Source organism: Taudactylus pleione, unplaced genomic scaffold, assembly GCF_031769625.1.
Source record: "Taudactylus pleione unplaced genomic scaffold, aTauple2 ptg000199l, whole genome shotgun sequence".
NCBI classification, from domain to species: domain Eukaryota; kingdom Metazoa; phylum Chordata; class Amphibia; order Anura; family Myobatrachidae; genus Taudactylus; species Taudactylus pleione.
The window spans coordinates 10,498,967-10,515,787 of record NW_028284601.1 but is presented as its reverse complement, the minus strand read 5'-3'; the positions used below and the strand labels follow the sequence as shown (position 1 = coordinate 10,515,787).

Below are 16,821 nucleotides of genomic sequence, written 5' to 3'. Positions count from 1 at the left end.
ACCCCTTGGATGCCTACTTGGACTGAAGAGGATGTGATTTACACCAGGAATATGTGAGTATGGTTTTTTTTTACAGGTTATGTGGACAGTACATGGACAAGAGGATGTGAATGGCTATAGGTATAATAGTTGAGTATGTTTTAGTGTTAGTGAGTAAATGAGTGAGTGGTGAGTACATGTGAAATAAAATAATAAAACCTTCAGTGTCCATGTCCTGTGTTTATTTTAATATTTCTTTTGCAGGTGAACTAGAGGTACCAGCAGGCCCTTATTGCTTGTGGTTCTCCAAGTACCAGCATGCCAGGGAGGCTTGCTGGGACCACTAGTTCTACTGTAAAAGACAATAGTATCATCTATTTTTTTACAACCAACCCAGCACCCAAGGGTGAGGGGGATAGCTCTGGGCTATCAACCCAGACCTTGTGTGCCATGGAGAGGGGGAACCCATTTATTGGGGGGTCCTCACCTCCCCTGGGACATCTGGCCTGGGCTGACTAGCGGTCAGGTGCTGAATGCTTTGACCAGGGGACCCAGAGAAAGGGTCCCCTGGCTGTGGCATTACACCCCTGCTAGAAAGAGTCCAGTGCTGGTTGTGGAAAATATAATCATTTTGTCCCCTGTATTTCTACAACCAGGACTGGCTCCCTGAGCTCGGTGCTGGTTGAAAATACAGGGGAACTCTACGTTTTTTCCCCCCTGTATTTTCACAACCAGGCCCGACTCAGAAAAGCCCAGTGCTAATTGTTCTCTTAGGAGGGACCCCACATTGTTTTTGTTTTTTGATTTGTAACATTTTACAATTTATTTTTTTACACAGAAGCCTTCATAGTTCTCACTGTTCTGTGAAGACTTCTGTATAGCTCAAACCTTGTAATGAAATTTGCATTACAAGGTCCGAGTTTTCATACAAGTAAACTCACATGGATGGGCACATCCAGGCCCGCTAATAGACATCTGTGAAACTGAAAAGAATAGTCATTAGCTTTGTTTTACTATGCACATCATGTGCACTGATGCTTACCAATAATTGTGATCAACGACAGCCTAGAGTTATTGAATGCCAGCCTTTGCGGTTGTAGTAGTCCACTTGTTTGTCCATGGTGGCAATGATTGGGATGTGTATCCCATCTATGGCGCCATCACACTGCAGTTATCCATGTCACATAAACCCTTTAATAATGTAATCCAGTCACAAACCTTGAGGCAAGGAGATGAACTGCTGGTTCAGGGTTTCCAGCAATGCCAGCATCACTTCATACACTTGCATAGAGTGCAAACCATGGATATCCCGACTCCGAACAAGCAGGAGATTGTGTGGTATTCTCCAGGTGTTACATATCACAACAACACATTGGCTTGTCTCTTACTTGGTGCAATGGGTTTTCCCCAGCTGGCCATCTGTTAGAAAGTGCTAGGATGAAAAGTTTCAGCACGTAGTCAAAGGTGGCACACAACATACGAAAGTGTGCCAGCCACTGCTCATCCTCAAGGGTTCTTAATTTAATATGGTCTGCAAACACAATGGGGTATATTTACTAAAATGCGTTTTTAAAAAAAAAATGGAGATGTTGCCCATAGCAATGAATCAGATTCTACATTTATCTAGCACCTTCTAGAAGATTATAGCTAGAATCCGATTGGTTGCTATGGGCAACAACTCCATTTCTAAAAACCCGCACTTTAGTAAATATACCCCTATGTCTCTAATCAAAAAGACATAGCAGCAACTCTCTTTTCTAAAGCGTCTGAGGGCCGCCAGTGTGCGTAGAGGCATACTCCTGAATTTCTATAGCTGCACAATTGAAGGTGTTTTTATTTTTTGGTATTATTATTTGGTTTGGCAACTGCACTGCAATCGTGCGAGGTGCGCTGGAACACCTGGTTAGGATTGCAGGATAAATTATTGGGATGCGGTAGCCTAGCACACATGAGCTCTATGGTACAAGGGTCTAAAGGAGCGCTAGGAACATCTCCTTCGATTTGAGCCATTCCTTTTGTAGGTTATTTAAATTACCATCAAATAAGAGGCACGTTCATGACAGTATTTTCCCGTCTGCTGTACGTTTGTTCATTTAAAACAAAACACTGTCCTAGGTTAGGTATGGCAGGGTTATGCCACAGTCTTTCTGTTATCTGCAGTTTATTGTGCTCGTATGGTTTACACAATAATTTCATATGACAATTTGTTTTGTTATGTTGATAACAATAAAAAAAAATGGTATTACAGGTTGAGTCTCCCATATCCAAAATGCTTGGGACCAGGGGTATTTTTGATAACCGAATATTCCGTATTTTGGAATATTTGTATACCATAATGAAATATCTTGGGAATAGGACCCAAATATACACCTTATACACACAGCCTGCAGGTCATTTTATACAATATATTTAATTATTTTGTGACTCAAACAAAGTTTGTGTACAGAAATTAAATTCATTTATGTTTCATATACACCTTATACACACAGCCTGAAGGTAATTTTCTACAATATTTTTTTAATAATTTGTGCCTTAGACAAAGTTTGTGTACATTGAACCATCAAAAAATCAAAAATCAAAAGGTTTCATTATCTTAGTCATGCCAAAAAAATTCTGTATTTCAGAATATTCCATATTTCGGAATATTTGGATATGGGAGATTCAACCTGTATATATCTGAAAAGGGTATTATAGATATTTTTTTCATCCATGTCATATCAGATAGGGACATTATGAGAAGAATAAACAACTATTATATCTCTTTAGGCTTTCAAATTCATATATCCTTCACTTTGTTACACAATAAAAATTTGCATCTTATTCCTCCCTATCACAAATCACCCATCTTATTTACCCCACATTTCTAAAAGTAGAAACCTTGCTAGATCTTTTAACTATATAACATATTTGAGGTAGAGGCATTTGTAGTAATTTTGATTTGTCCATGGAAACACTCTAAATCAATAATAACTGTCCATAGTTAGTTAATCCAAATTAAGCCATGTGTGATCTATTGTTGAGCACTAAAGCCAAATAAATATTTGTGAAGCGGTCCAGGAAAAGGTGAGACTTGAGAAGGCTCATTGTTATTAACTGAATGTCACGCCTCCCTGTATCGAGAGATGTATATAAAGTCAGCTTATGATATTAAGAATCACACATAAGACAAACGGGAAAAAACAAGATGATCTTACTGCTGTTGAGTCTGGGGATTTGCCAAGTTCAATTTGTGACTTTGGTAAGTATAAGATTTGGCAGGACTGACGTAGAGAAGGCATAGCAGGATAGGAAACATATGAGGGATATTAATTTGTGGATAATCAAAAGTGATAGAAGTCACACCATAAGGATATGAAATTAAGAGGTAAGTTTATGTTACATCAGGATAATTAGAAGTGGGAATTCTCAGCATAAACATAATTTATTGCTCACTAGCTGTTGTTGACCTACAGTAGACGTTCATCATGCCCAACAATCTTCTAGTCCAGGGTCTCTCAAACTCATCCTTATGGCACCATAACAGTCCAGGTTTTAAGGTAATCCATGCTGCTTGTGCACAGATGGTATAATGAAATTGAGGTTCCAATTTAGTCAACTGTGAAGCATAGATGGCTTTAAGACTTGAACTGCCAGGGTGCCCTGAGGACTATGTTTGGGAAACCCTTTTCTAGTCCACAACAGCAAAATATTCCCAGTTTAGGAGGCTGGCTCTATAAAACTACAAGATTAGTGACTATGATTAATATAGTATAATTCATATAGGTAGCTTGCTGATTGTATAATAGTACATTTTAAACCAAACAGGGGTATGTTTCATTATGAATCTCCATGATACTTTTGTCTCTCTAGAATCCAAGCAAATCCTTTAAAAGCCAGAGGATAGTGAATGGGTTTCTGAATGACCACGGAGTTTGTCAATGCTCTGTTATGCTGTCTGATTCCACCTTTCCTGCAGACCGTATGGAGTTTCTGGAGGCATCTAACTATAACCTGAGTCTCAGCATTCAGCTAGAGCTCACTAATGTAAGCACTGTCATTTGAGAGAACTGAGAGGGTGCATGGATTCTCTAGAGGAAATATAAAAATATAGGGTATATTTAAATTGATAGTTTTCAGAAATGGAGAGGTTGCCCATAGCAACTAATCAGATTCTACTTAACATTTAGCTAGCACCTTCCAGAAGATAATAGCTAGAGTCTCATTGGTTGTTATGTACAACATCTCCACTTCTAAAAATCTCACTTTAGTAAATATACCCCTTAGAATGGGATAAAAAAATGAAGAATCAAAGAAATGTAGAGAAAATCAATAGAAGTCAGGGGAAAGACTAAGAGAATATGAGGGAACAAATTGTAGTGTTACAGAGAACCATTAGAGTGATGGTTTGAGAGCACTTAACATAAGGGGACAGTTGTAAAATACTACTAATTTTGAATTTGCCAGATACAAAACTACCAAAGCAAACTGGATGTTTATATGCAAACTGTAAAGAACTTGACAAGGAGGGTGGAGCTCATGGAGAAGGGAAGTGTTTCCTACACTGAACTAGACTTTGAGCTGTTGAAGTTGGAGATCATTAAAATGGAGTCCTTAGCAGCAGAACTCAATTCATTCTTTAAAGGCTCGAATAAGAAAGTGGAAGCCCTATACATGGAGGTAAGTGTTATCCACTCTCTGTCACTATTCATGGCTTGCAGAGGCCAGATGGGGAGCAAATGCCTATGATGAATATTTTCTTAGTCAAGTTTTTTCAAGAGATGCTTTATCTGCAAAGCCAAGTGGTCCATCAAATTGCCTGAAGATAATTGGTGCTTTCCTCAATTTTTTATATATGTGGTACTAACATATGACTAATAAGCACAGTACTCATAATGGAAACTTCTTATTGATGTTTTAGAAAATACATCTAACTGCTGCATATTTATATTTTATTAAGGATAAGGATTCTGTTCTATAGGAAGTTTAGTTACTTGAAATCAGTGTAACTGTATAAATTTGTCCCTATATAATTATCTTGACAGATTCATAACATTTCCACCATGGTGACTCAGCTAGAAAAGTATGATAAGAACAATGTTCTGGCATTCCGAAGGGAAATTGCCTCTTTACAAAAACGCCTGCACGAGTGTAGACGCAACCAGATGTTGAACACACCCTCACAAGTGGACTACGGTAAGATCAGGATTTAAGCAGTTAGCTACAGCATATGTTAGGTAACAACTCCATAGAGTCTGTTTTTTATTGTATCTGATTTTGCAGACTATGATAGCATAGACAGCAAAATACAAAGGCTAATTAAATAAATTTGATTTTTTATTAAATAATTTATTTTTCTAGAAATGGTCTTTTTAAATTAAATACAGCTTTAGTATTTTCCCCTCAGAATTATTTTTTAATTTTATTGTGGGAGGGACCCAGTAGATATAAAAAAATAAATATAATATATTTACCTCTACAGTTTGGTAGGTTTTTTTTATAGCGTTACTTTTATTTATTTATTTTCATACCTAATGGATCTTGTAGCTGAAACTGAGCTTCCCATTCCATCCGTGTGCCTGGCCTCAAAAAATGCCCAGTAGAGCAAAACAGAAGCATCCAAAACTGTTGACATGTAGTTAAATGTTTAAATGCTACAAGCTGTCTCTTTATTGTGTATTATTGTGAATGACTAATCAGTCTGAATAAACATCATTTGTCAGAGTGAATGTTACTCATCAAACTTGAAGCTCATGCTGTTTAGACTGCATACTGTATGCAAGAATTGTTGACTTAGCTCTATAAAAGGGTCTGCATGTGCCCAATCCTGTTGCTGTTTACATCAGCTATGCTCCTATTAACTTGTAGGCATCTGCCAAAAAAAAACAACTACTACCTTAAAATTAGAGATGTGCGGGTCCAGTTTCCAGAAAACTGACAACTGAATTTAGGGGTTCTGAGTCAAACCAAGTCCGATTTCAGAATCACTTTGGATTTCCAAGTTGACCCGGGTCCCAACTCGGTTTTGCAGTTATTTTAGCTGTTTTTTTATAATTTAAAAAATAAAAATAGATTCAAAAGCAAAACACTAACCAAGACACAAAGATAAATCCACATCCAAAGCTAAAATACGGGGGTCAGCGCACATCTCAGCTTCAAAAGTAATGTACAATTCTAATCTCCACCCATCAGAAGAATGCCTTTCTGAAAAATGTACAGATTCTGTGACATATTTTGTAGCATTGCAAACTTATATTGGACTAGTAAAAATAATCAATTATACAAAGAAATATGTCTGCAAATTGTGAAAAAAGATTGCTGCCTATAAAAACACACCAAAAGAAGTCCCACTGTACTACTTATTATCAAATAGACAAAAAAGGGGGTTAGTTTATGTCACAATGGTGAAAATCCTATTTGCATGTTATCCACATATTCTCTGAATGGACTAAAACAACATACTGTATGTACTGTACAATGCAACATTAACAAAAGAACAGTAGTACAATTCACCCAGGTGAGTACATTTCATAGGAGACAAAAGTCCAGAATATATCATAATATTCAACCTTAATAATCTTTCCTTGTGTTGAATAATCTTGAAACAATCCTTCTTTGTCACAAATTTATATAATTCAAAATTATTAGAGATGGACACAGCACCAGTACATATCACTGTTCCTCCTCCTCCATTATTATATCTCTTTAATTACTAACCAGAAGATGCATCTGCCTGTTTCCCTCCTCTCATTAATAATGCGATTGGGAGAAACACAAACAAACAGACCAGTAGTGCAGAGACCTTTGGCAATAATCATCAATTTAATATATAATACACTCATATAATAAAAACTGTGTAAAGTATGTAAACAAATCACCCTCTTGTTCCTCTGTCATAAGAGTTCTTCTACCAGATGCCAAAGATGATAACAGCAAGGCCAGGCAAGGTCCCAGGAACAGAGCCCTCTCCCAGTAGAACAAGAAGATGGAAGGTCCACAGATATAGCCCACAGGTGTCTACAAATAGCCATGCTTAACACATTTTGAACCATAATGGTTCTTCCTCGGAAGTTGCATGACAATATCCCTAGAACCGCTTAAATGTCCCCACTAATTGGCAAACACCTCCCCTAGTTCTATTGGCCAGATACTGCAGAATGCTCATGTGCGGAAGTGACCTTCTTGAATCCCAGAAGTAAGATGGCACTTCTTTATTTGCATTCCACTTGTAAAATGGCTGGACATCTGAGCCCAGGCTGGTAGAGAAAAACTGAGGGAAATATCAATGTGGGGTTCCCCCTATTTTCATTTAACCAGCACTGGACTGAACCAGCTGAGGTGGTAATGGCACAGCTGGTAGACACACAGCATGGAGATCCCCTGCCAAACCATAACCCAGCCCCAAACTGGTCAGCCCAGGGCAGGGTATTCTCAGAAAGTGGTGACCCCCTAAAAAAATGGGGTCCTCCTCCCAAGCATTAACCAGCCCTGGGCTCTTCCCTGCACTGCTGACCAGTGGGTGCATAGGTAATGGTGTAAATAAATGGTTAGTATTGTTTGTCACAGTGGAAATAGAGGTACCAGCAAGCCTATCCCATGGCAATTGTAGAAATACAAGTGCCAGCAGGCCATTTGCAATGCACCCCCACTGTGGAAAAAAATTATTATCAAATATGACAAAACACAAACACTGAATGTTTTAATATTTTATTACACATGCACTCATTTACTCACTCCTCACTCACACTACATACTTGCCTATTCCCTCCTCTTGTCGTCCCTCCTCTTGTCCAGTAGATATCCTGGTCTTCGCAAAATAAAAAAATGAGTTTCCTGGTCCACAAAAAATATTATACTGTATCTACAGTATAGAACTAGTTGATCGACAGTGACTCCACGAGGTTTCCAGCACTTCAGCAGCTCATAGGCAATCAGCGGTGGTTTACTGTGATTCTATTGGTTCCCTCATGGGGAATGCTCCAAAAAGAAGCTCATAGACTTCAATTAAGCAACGCCATCTTTAGATGGTGCATCCTATTGGGTACAAGCTCCAGAACATTTCACTTTCCTGAGCTTGATACATATGGCAAATGCGGTCAATCCTCAAAAAACGCTAGTACATTTTGAACAAAACTTTCTCAAGCTGCTATTATTAAGGGTTTTTTCTAGTTTCGCCTGAAATTTTTTTTTAATACAAAGCGTACTCACAAAGGGCTCTATTAATTAACATTATTTTGACTAAAATAAAGTGAAAAAGGATGTTTTGACACCCTTTTCACATTATTTTAGTTTCACCTATTGTTACTATAGGGCAATTGGAGTAGAAGTGGTAAATTTCTACTCTAATACTTAAGTATCACTTATTTTTAGTAATAAGATTGCATTTCCCATAATTGTAATGGGAAATGTGATCCAAGCAAAGTTACTAAAAATAAATTGTAAAAAAATACTGGGGAAAGCCCTGTGATAATAACGCCACATGGAGGTGGCATTATCCAGGGTCCACCCCGGTTACCGGGCTCCTACTCTGCTCTGTAAGGCAGAGCAGAGCTGGGAGCCGGCCCCAATGATTAGCTGTGTGGTCTCAATAGACCACACGCTGATACACTGCAAAAAAAATAGTAAAAAAAAAATTCACTTACCTGATTCATGGACTGGTGGTCGGGGCTCTGGTGATGACTCCCCTCCGGTTAGCTGGTCTCCCATGCTGCACTGCGGCCCGGTCATCATGTGACCAGGTCATCGTGCAGGATGGGAGATCAGCTGACCGGAGGACATGGAAGACATCACCGGAGGCCGGATCATGCAGGTAATTGTAATTAAGGGAGAGCGGGGGTTACATGGGGGACGGAGGGGGTCACGGGGGTCTGAGATCATGGGGGGCAGGGCATAATGATAGGGGCAAGCTTTAGCACCAGGGGGGGAGGGTAGCAGCGGCGGGCGGTCGGCGCATGCACGGGGCACTGGTCATGGTATTTTTTGTGAAAATACCGTGACTAGTGTGCTGAGGGGATTCGCAGGGACAGAGCTTTCTCGCAAGCTCTGTCCCTGCAGGGGATTTGTAGTAAATCCCTGTGATATTGCCTGAATTTGCAATGCAAATTCAGTTGGTAATATCACACTACAATCTGCATTACTAATGCAGATTGTAGTAAATAGAGCTCATAATCATGTTACTAGGAATAATAGGAGTGTACATTATAGTGTAGGTAATTAAATATAAATTAAATCTAAAATGTTTCCATTACTAATGTTTTATAACACTTCTCCTCAGGTACGTGTGAACATGGTACGATTGTGAATATAAGCAAACCCCTGGTGGTCCAACTCAACTGGAGAGGATTTAGCTACATCGCTGGCGGATGGGGAAAGGACTCATTTTTGGGCTCCTCTGAAGAACTATATTGGGTGGCCCCCCTTGAAGGCAATACATATTACTTCAAAAATGTACAGATGTATCCTACCTATAATGATCTTGTATTGTACAAGAATGCCAAAGATAGATCAGTTTCTGTATATGGTAACGGTGGTGGGATGATACTTTATAACAATTCTTTATACTATAACTGCTACCAAAGTGGGGATATCTGTAAGCTAGACATGGCCACTAACAAGATAGATCGCAAGAGACTCACTAATGCAGTTTACAACAACAGATTCTCCTATTCATCCTCCCAGTACCAAGATATAGATATGGCGGGGGATGAATATGGACTGTGGGTCCTTTATTCAACAGAAGAGTCTGACGGGAACATAATAATTGGAAAACTGAATGCAACCTCTCTTGATCTGATGCAAACATGGAAAACATCAATGTACAAGCTTAGCCTTACTAATGCATTTATGGTTTGTGGGGTTATGTACACCACGCGAGCCATCAGTGCTAAGCAAGAAGAGATATTTTATATATATGACACCAGCACTAGTAAGGAAAGTTATGTGAACATCCTGTTTGACAAGATGATGCAGAAAATTCAGAGCATGTCCTACAATTCCAATGACCATAAGCTCTACATATACAATGATGGCTATCTGGTCACCTATGATCTCTCTTTTAAATCCCTCTCTTATTGGTAAATTTAATAAAGTGAGAGTTTTTAGAAGTGAGTTTTAAAAGTGATGTTGCACATAGTAACCAATCAGATTCTACTTAACATTTTACTAGCACCTTCTAGAAGATAATAGCTAGAATCTGATTGGTTGCTATGTGCAACATCACTTTTAAAACTCACTTCTAAAAACTCACTCTTTAGTAAATTTACCCCTTAGCGTCACTCTTTGTATTATTTCACTGCTTTTATAATTGGTACTCATCTAATTCTCTTTTAAAGAGTCCTATAGTATCACAGTAAACATTATCTATTTCATAGCTTAAATGTTCTGAAATCAAAAAATATAAGAATAGCACTTGCAGAAGCCAAGCCACTCTATTTCAGTTACTTTATTAAACACACTGTTAAAGGATACAGACACAATAAAAAACAAGCTTGAATAAAATGATTCTTACAATCGAATGTGTTTTGCTATTATTGACGGTTAACAGTTATTTTTGGATTGGTTTCCAGTTGTGATTTGACAATTTGGATGGGCAGGCCTGGCCAAAATGTCAATCGCAATCTACTTGTAGCTTATGGAGCTACCGCTGGTAGATCACGACCAACTTACAGCAACTGGGAATGCTGGCCTCTCAAATGATCATAGGCTAAAGAAGCCTCTGATCACTTCAGAGGCCAGCGTTCCGAGTGATGCAATGCGCGTGTGACATCATGATATCACCTGTGATATGAGGAGCCTGCTGGATCTAGTTAGATACAGTCAGTGGCAGCAGGAGTGAAAGCAGGAGCCCTGAAGTCGTGGAGCAGGGGCAGCGTGAAGCCAGGTAAATACTGCACAAAGGTGTGGGGGCTGTTCTGTACTGGGGTACTACTTTAGGGGACACTGACTAAGGGGCACTGCATAAGGGGCACTACTACAATGGGCACCGCATAAGGGGCAGTACTTGGGGCATTGCAAAACGGGCACTACTACAGGGGACATTGCATAAGGGGAACCACCACTGGGGGCATTGCAAAAGGGGCACTACTACAGTGGACATTACATAAGGGGCACTACCAGGGATGGGCTGAGCCAGTGGGCAGAGTCCCATCTGCCTCCCCAGGCCTGAACAATTTTAGTGATTCAGGGCCACTCTCTGCTATAATATGTTTAAAATAAACCAGCAGTGGCTAACAGAAAATGGCTGTCCATACAGCAGGCTTCAAAAACATGGCTGCCGCCGACCAATAGAGAGCCAGGTTTTCCCCAGGAACCCAAGGGGCTGGAGAGTTGAAAAAATGGGCGGGGCTTGATGATACAGTTTGTCAGACTACTGCTGTCCATGCCTTCCCCAGATTAACTGGTGCTGCTGCCTGGAAAGGGAGAGGGATGTTTCATTCTGGTGGGTTCACACTGGCAGCAGGTAAGATTCAGCACTGGGCACACTATAGTACTTGGCACACCATAGTACCATGCAGCACTGGGCACACCATAATAAAGATGATAGTAATGTGCAGTATTGGGCACACCAAAGTACTGGTGGTGATCGCTGCACTGCAATTTTTCCCACCCGCGGGACATTATGTTCCGTAGGTGGGAATGGCACCCGGCATGTTGTTTTAGTGGGGTGCCGCCAAAAGGGCAGGGAGCATTCTGCCCTTTTGAAATTGTGCAGGGTTTGGCACCACGTTAAAACAGCCTAGCGGGAATGCTAGTACTGTGCAGGACTGTCGCACTGGGCACACCATAGTACTGTGCAGTCCTAGGCAGACCATGGTACTGTGCAGCCCTGAGCACACCAAAGTACTGTGCAGCACTGGGCACACCATAGTACTGTGCAGCACTGGGCACACCATAGTACTGCGCAGCACTGGGCACACCACCATACCCCGCTTTGGTGACCAGTGACTGGTGGGCTGTGACTCCTATTAGCAGTGTACTAAATTACAAACATATTCGCCTTTGAGGCATGCCCTATAGACCATTATCTAGGCTACCTTCCCAAATACCACAATCACAGTAACTTATGCCGGGTATACACTATGCCAATGCAGGGCCAGATTTACCACCAGGCAACCTAGGCACCTGCCTACAGTAGGACCTGTTGGGTCCCAGGGTGTCCCTCTGAAGTCTGGCCCAGACTACTACAAAGGCAGTCACCAGTCTTGTTTCTGTCATTTTGTTTTACAGAAGCTCCACACAGTGCTCAGGCCAGTAATAGTGCTAATACTGTCGCTGGCCGGGCTCCGTACTGAGCCACTGCAAATCATCTCCAAGCAGTGCACTGCGTGACATCATGATGTCACGTGGTCCCACCACATCATGACATCATGCAGCCCTGCGCTTTGTAATACTGCAGTCAAGCCTGGCTCAGTCCCGGCACCAGCTCACAGAGTGAAAACTGTCTCTTAGGGGAAGGACTGAAGACTGCTTGAGCAGTGTGTGTGAGAGAGAGGACAGGTTAGGGATGAAGTTTTACTCGTATAAGAGGCTTTGATGATAAATATTAAGTTATGTATATACACACATATTTAAGAAAGTGTGTATATATATATATATATATATATATATATTAGGGGTGAGCGGGTTCGGATTTCTGAAATCCGAACCCCCCTGAGCCCCCCCGATCCGAGTCAGGCTCGACTTTTCCCGCCTGACTCGGATCTGAAATCGAGGCAAAACGTCATCATCCCGCCTTCCGGGTCTCGCGGGTTTTGGATCCTATATAAGGTACCCGCGTCGGCGCCATTTTCTCACTCGGCTGTGGACAGTGAAGAGGGAGGGAGGGAGTTAGGGCTGGCTGGGCTGTGTAGTGTAGTGCAGAGTAGTGTTGTGCTGTGCTGTGCTGCGCTGTGCTGCTGTTGTCCACTACTTCAAAGTCCATAGGGGCTGGCTGTGTTGTGCTGTGCTGCTGTTGTTAATAGGCGCTGTGTCCACTACTTCAAAGTCCATAGGGGCTGGCTGGACGGTGTTGTGCAGTCAGTTCTCCATAGGGGCAGTGTCCACTCCAAAGTCCTGTGCAGTGTCCCAGTCCTAAAGGGGTGCTGTAGTGTTGTCCAGGGGGTGCTCTGTCCATCAGGGGTGCTCCCCCCAAGTGCTAAAAAAAGAATATTTTTTCTGTGTTTGTGAATTGTGTGCGCAGTAGCCGCACGTGCATCAACAAAGTAGTGCCAAGCGTGCGCCTGTGTCATAAGTAAAGGGCCGGCTGGCTTGACCGTTAAAGGGTGCTGTAACCCCCAAAGTACACTCCAAACCACATAACAAAATATTTTTTCTGTGTTTGTGAATTCTGTGCGCAGTAGCCGCACGTGCATCAACAAAGTAGTGCCAAGCGTGCGCCTGTGTTCTAAGTAAAGGGCCATCTGGCTTGACCGTTAAAGGGTGCTGTAACCCCCAAAGTACTATCCAGTCCAAACCAAATTAAAAAATATTTTCTGTGTTTGTGACTTGTGTGCACTGTGGCTGCAAGTGAATCAACAAAGGAGAAGCGCCAAGCGTGCGCCTGTGTCCCATAACTAAAGAGCCGGCTGGCTCATTTCTTAAAGGGTGGTGTAACCCACAAAGTGCACTACTCTCCAGCAAAAATAAAAAAATATTTTCTGTGTTTGTGTGCGCTTTAGCCGCACGTATATATCATTATAACATAAATGGAGGACCAAACTTTCTTCGATAAAAATAAAATAGGGAAAGATCAAGAACCCCTTCCTCCTAGTGCTGTTGCTGCTGCTGCTGGGAGTTGTTCATCATCCCAGAGAGGAAGTAGGAACATCACTACTTTTACTAAACAATTGACCCTCCAACAGTCCCTAGCGATGAGGATGAAGTACGACAGCATTCATCCTGAAGCAAAATGTATAACTGAGGCCTTGACTGCTATGTTGGTGTTAGACGTGCGTCCGGTATCCGCCATTAGTGCAGTGGGATTTAGACAATTGATGGAGGTAGTGTGTCCCCGGTTCCAAATCCCATCTAGATTCCACCTGCATCCTCAAAGCAGCAGCAACAAGCGTGCGTCTGTCTGTTAAAGGATGGTGACACCCTCAAAGTGTGCTACACAAACAATAAAAATATTCTTCTTTTTTCTGTCTTTGTGAATTGTGAGGGCTGTAGCCGCACTTGCATCCTCAAAGCAGCAGCGACAAGCGTGCGTCTGTCTATTAAAGGGTGGTGACACCCTCAAAGTGTGCTACACAAACAATAAAAATATTCTTCTTTTTTCTGTCTTTGTGAATTGTGTGGGCTGTAGCCGCACTTGCATCCTCAAAGCAGCAGCGACAAGCATGCGTCTGTCTGTTAAAGGGTGGTGTAACCCTCAAAGTGCGCTCCACAAACAATAAAAATATTCTTCTTTTTTTTTCTGTCTTTGTGAATTGTGTGGGCTGTAGTCGCACTTGCATCCTCAAAGCAGCAGCGACAAGCGTGCGTCTGTCTGTTAAAGGATTACATCGGTGACAGCATCCAAGTAGGCATGTCAGACAGTCCGTACCTGTACTGGCAGGAAAAAGAAGCAATTTGGAGGTCCCTGTACAAACTGGCTCTATTTTTCCTGAGTTGCCCCCCCTCCAGTGTGTACTCCGAAAGAGTGTTTAGTGCAGCCGGGAACCTTGTCAGCGAAAGGCGTAGGAGGTTGCTTCCACAAAATGTGGAGAAGATGATGTTCATAAAATGAATTATCAACTCTTCCAGGGAGACCAGCCTCCAGAATGTACAGAGGGACCTGTGGTTGTGGATTCCAGCGGGGACGAACTAATACTCTGTGAGGATGAGGATGTACACAACACTGAAGAGCGTGAGGAATCGGTGGATGAGGAGGATGAGGACGACATCTTGCCTCCGTAGAGCCAGTTTGTGCAGGGACAGATTAATTGCCAGCTTGTTTTGTGGGGGCCCAAACGATCCAATCATTTCAGCCACAGTCGTGTGGCAGACCCTGGCGCTGAAATGTTTGGTTTGTTAAAGTGTGCATGTCCTGTTTATACAACATAAGGGTGGGTGGGAGGGCCTAAGGACAATTCCATCTTGCACCTCTTTATTTTCTTTGCATTATGTACAGTTTGGGGCCTAGTTTTTCAAACTGCCATCCTGTCTGCCACTGCAGTGCCACTCCTAGATGGACCACGTGTTTGTGCCGCCCACTCGTATCTCTTAGCATAGTCATCCAGCTACCTCGGTGCAACCTTTTGGACATAAAAACACTATTGTGAGGTGTGAGGTGTTCAGAAATGAGTGGAAATTAAGGTTATTGAGGTTAATAATAGCATAGGAGCAGAAAAACCTACAAATTCTGTGATTTTAGCTGTTTTTATGCTTTTTTAAAAAAAAATACAGATCCAAAACACAAAACCCAGAACCCAAAACACGGAAGGGTGGTTTTGGCAAAACCAATCCAGATCCAAAACACGAAGAAAGATCCAGATCCAAAACACGAAAAGTGGCCGGTGCACACCCCTAATATATATATATATATAGTGTAACATGACCGGATTAGGGGTCCCTCTCCTGGGGGAAATGGACTGTCTCTTCACACACACAGCAGCCGGAAAAATTGTACACCAGTCTGGGGTTTCGTACTAGTTGGTCAGTACCAGTCTTTATTGTGCAACTTAAAAGGAAAACAAAGCATAAAAGTAAACGCTAGCCCATCTGGGCGCTAACTAGACAAGAGTTTCCCTCTCTAAAGAAATAGTGGGGCCTACTGCCTCCACCATCAACACAAGCGTATGCACAAGACTTACAGGTAATTTTCAGCAAGTGTCTCTGAGCCAGCCAGTCTGCTTGCTCTCCCCGGTATGAGACACTAGCTTACAATCACACACAGCCTATATCAGCCAGTTCCAGGTGCATACCCTAATGAGCCTGCTAACAGGTCAAAAAGGCCAAAACCTGGAGTTGCCTGTGGATGCTGCCCTCCCTCTCCTCAGATCCACACCCCCAAGACCCAAACCGGCTTTTCAAAAAGCTGACACTCAAATCTGCTTCACTGCAGACTTTTCTCCTGGGGTTTTTTAGAACACATAGGTCAAAACCTAGGACAAATGTATCTGCCACTGACCACTTTATCAGTGTTCCTATCACTATATATATATATATATATTTATATATATATATATATATATAGTGAAATCAATACAGCACCAACTACTGTAAAATAAAATAATAAGTGAGGTATAGATTCAACCACTATTTGGTGAGTATATCTTCAGTCACTTGACCATTATTTTTGGAGTAATATTTATGTGGAAAAAGACAATGAAAAAAGACAGGACCTGATTCAGGTTGGTTGGCAAGGCTGCTGTCAGGGCTCAGCCGGGGATCGGCTCCCGCTTACTGCGCCGCCGGTTTCCCTTGTCATCCTGGGTGGTCGGGCAGCTTGCGCGACGGCGGGGGAGAAGCTGAGTATTCTCCCCGCATGCAGTGGCTTCCAGGTGGGCTGGTGTCCGGCATCGCAAGTCCGGACATGGGCGCTGCCATGACAGTCGGCCCATGTGACTGTATCCTTCTCCCTGATAGGTCCGTGATCAGCTGATGCTGTGCACCTGTCTAAGGGTTCCCCTGGGTATAAAACTGTTCCACAGGTTATAGGAAATTGCCTGAACAACGGTTGTCTCCTAGCGTGCTTTAGTGAGTTCCCGGTCCAGGTTCCTATTTTCCTTACAGCAGCAGTGTTACCATCTTTACCTGTGTGCCTTAAACGTCTCTGGTGAATACCCGTGCAGCAGCGTTACCATCTTTACCTGTGTGCCTTAAACGTCTCTGGTGAATACCCGTGCAGCAGCGTTACCATCTTTACCTGTGTGCCTTAAAACGTCTCTGGTGAATACCCGTGCAGCA

General features: G+C 42.1%; 1 protein-coding gene across 1 annotated transcript; it reads left to right on the top strand.

Annotated features, from left to right (window-relative positions):
• Positions 1-3,163: 3,163 nt before the first annotated feature.
• Positions 3,164-10,032, top strand: LOC148518780 (olfactomedin-4-like). Its single transcript, XM_088477142.1, has 5 exons — positions 3,164-3,217; positions 3,829-4,002; positions 4,423-4,635; positions 5,001-5,151; positions 9,230-10,032. Exons 1-5 carry the CDS (start codon positions 3,164-3,166, stop codon positions 10,030-10,032), a joined length of 1,395 nt encoding a protein of 464 aa, XP_088333268.1.
• The last annotated feature ends 6,789 nt before the right edge of the window (positions 10,033-16,821 follow it).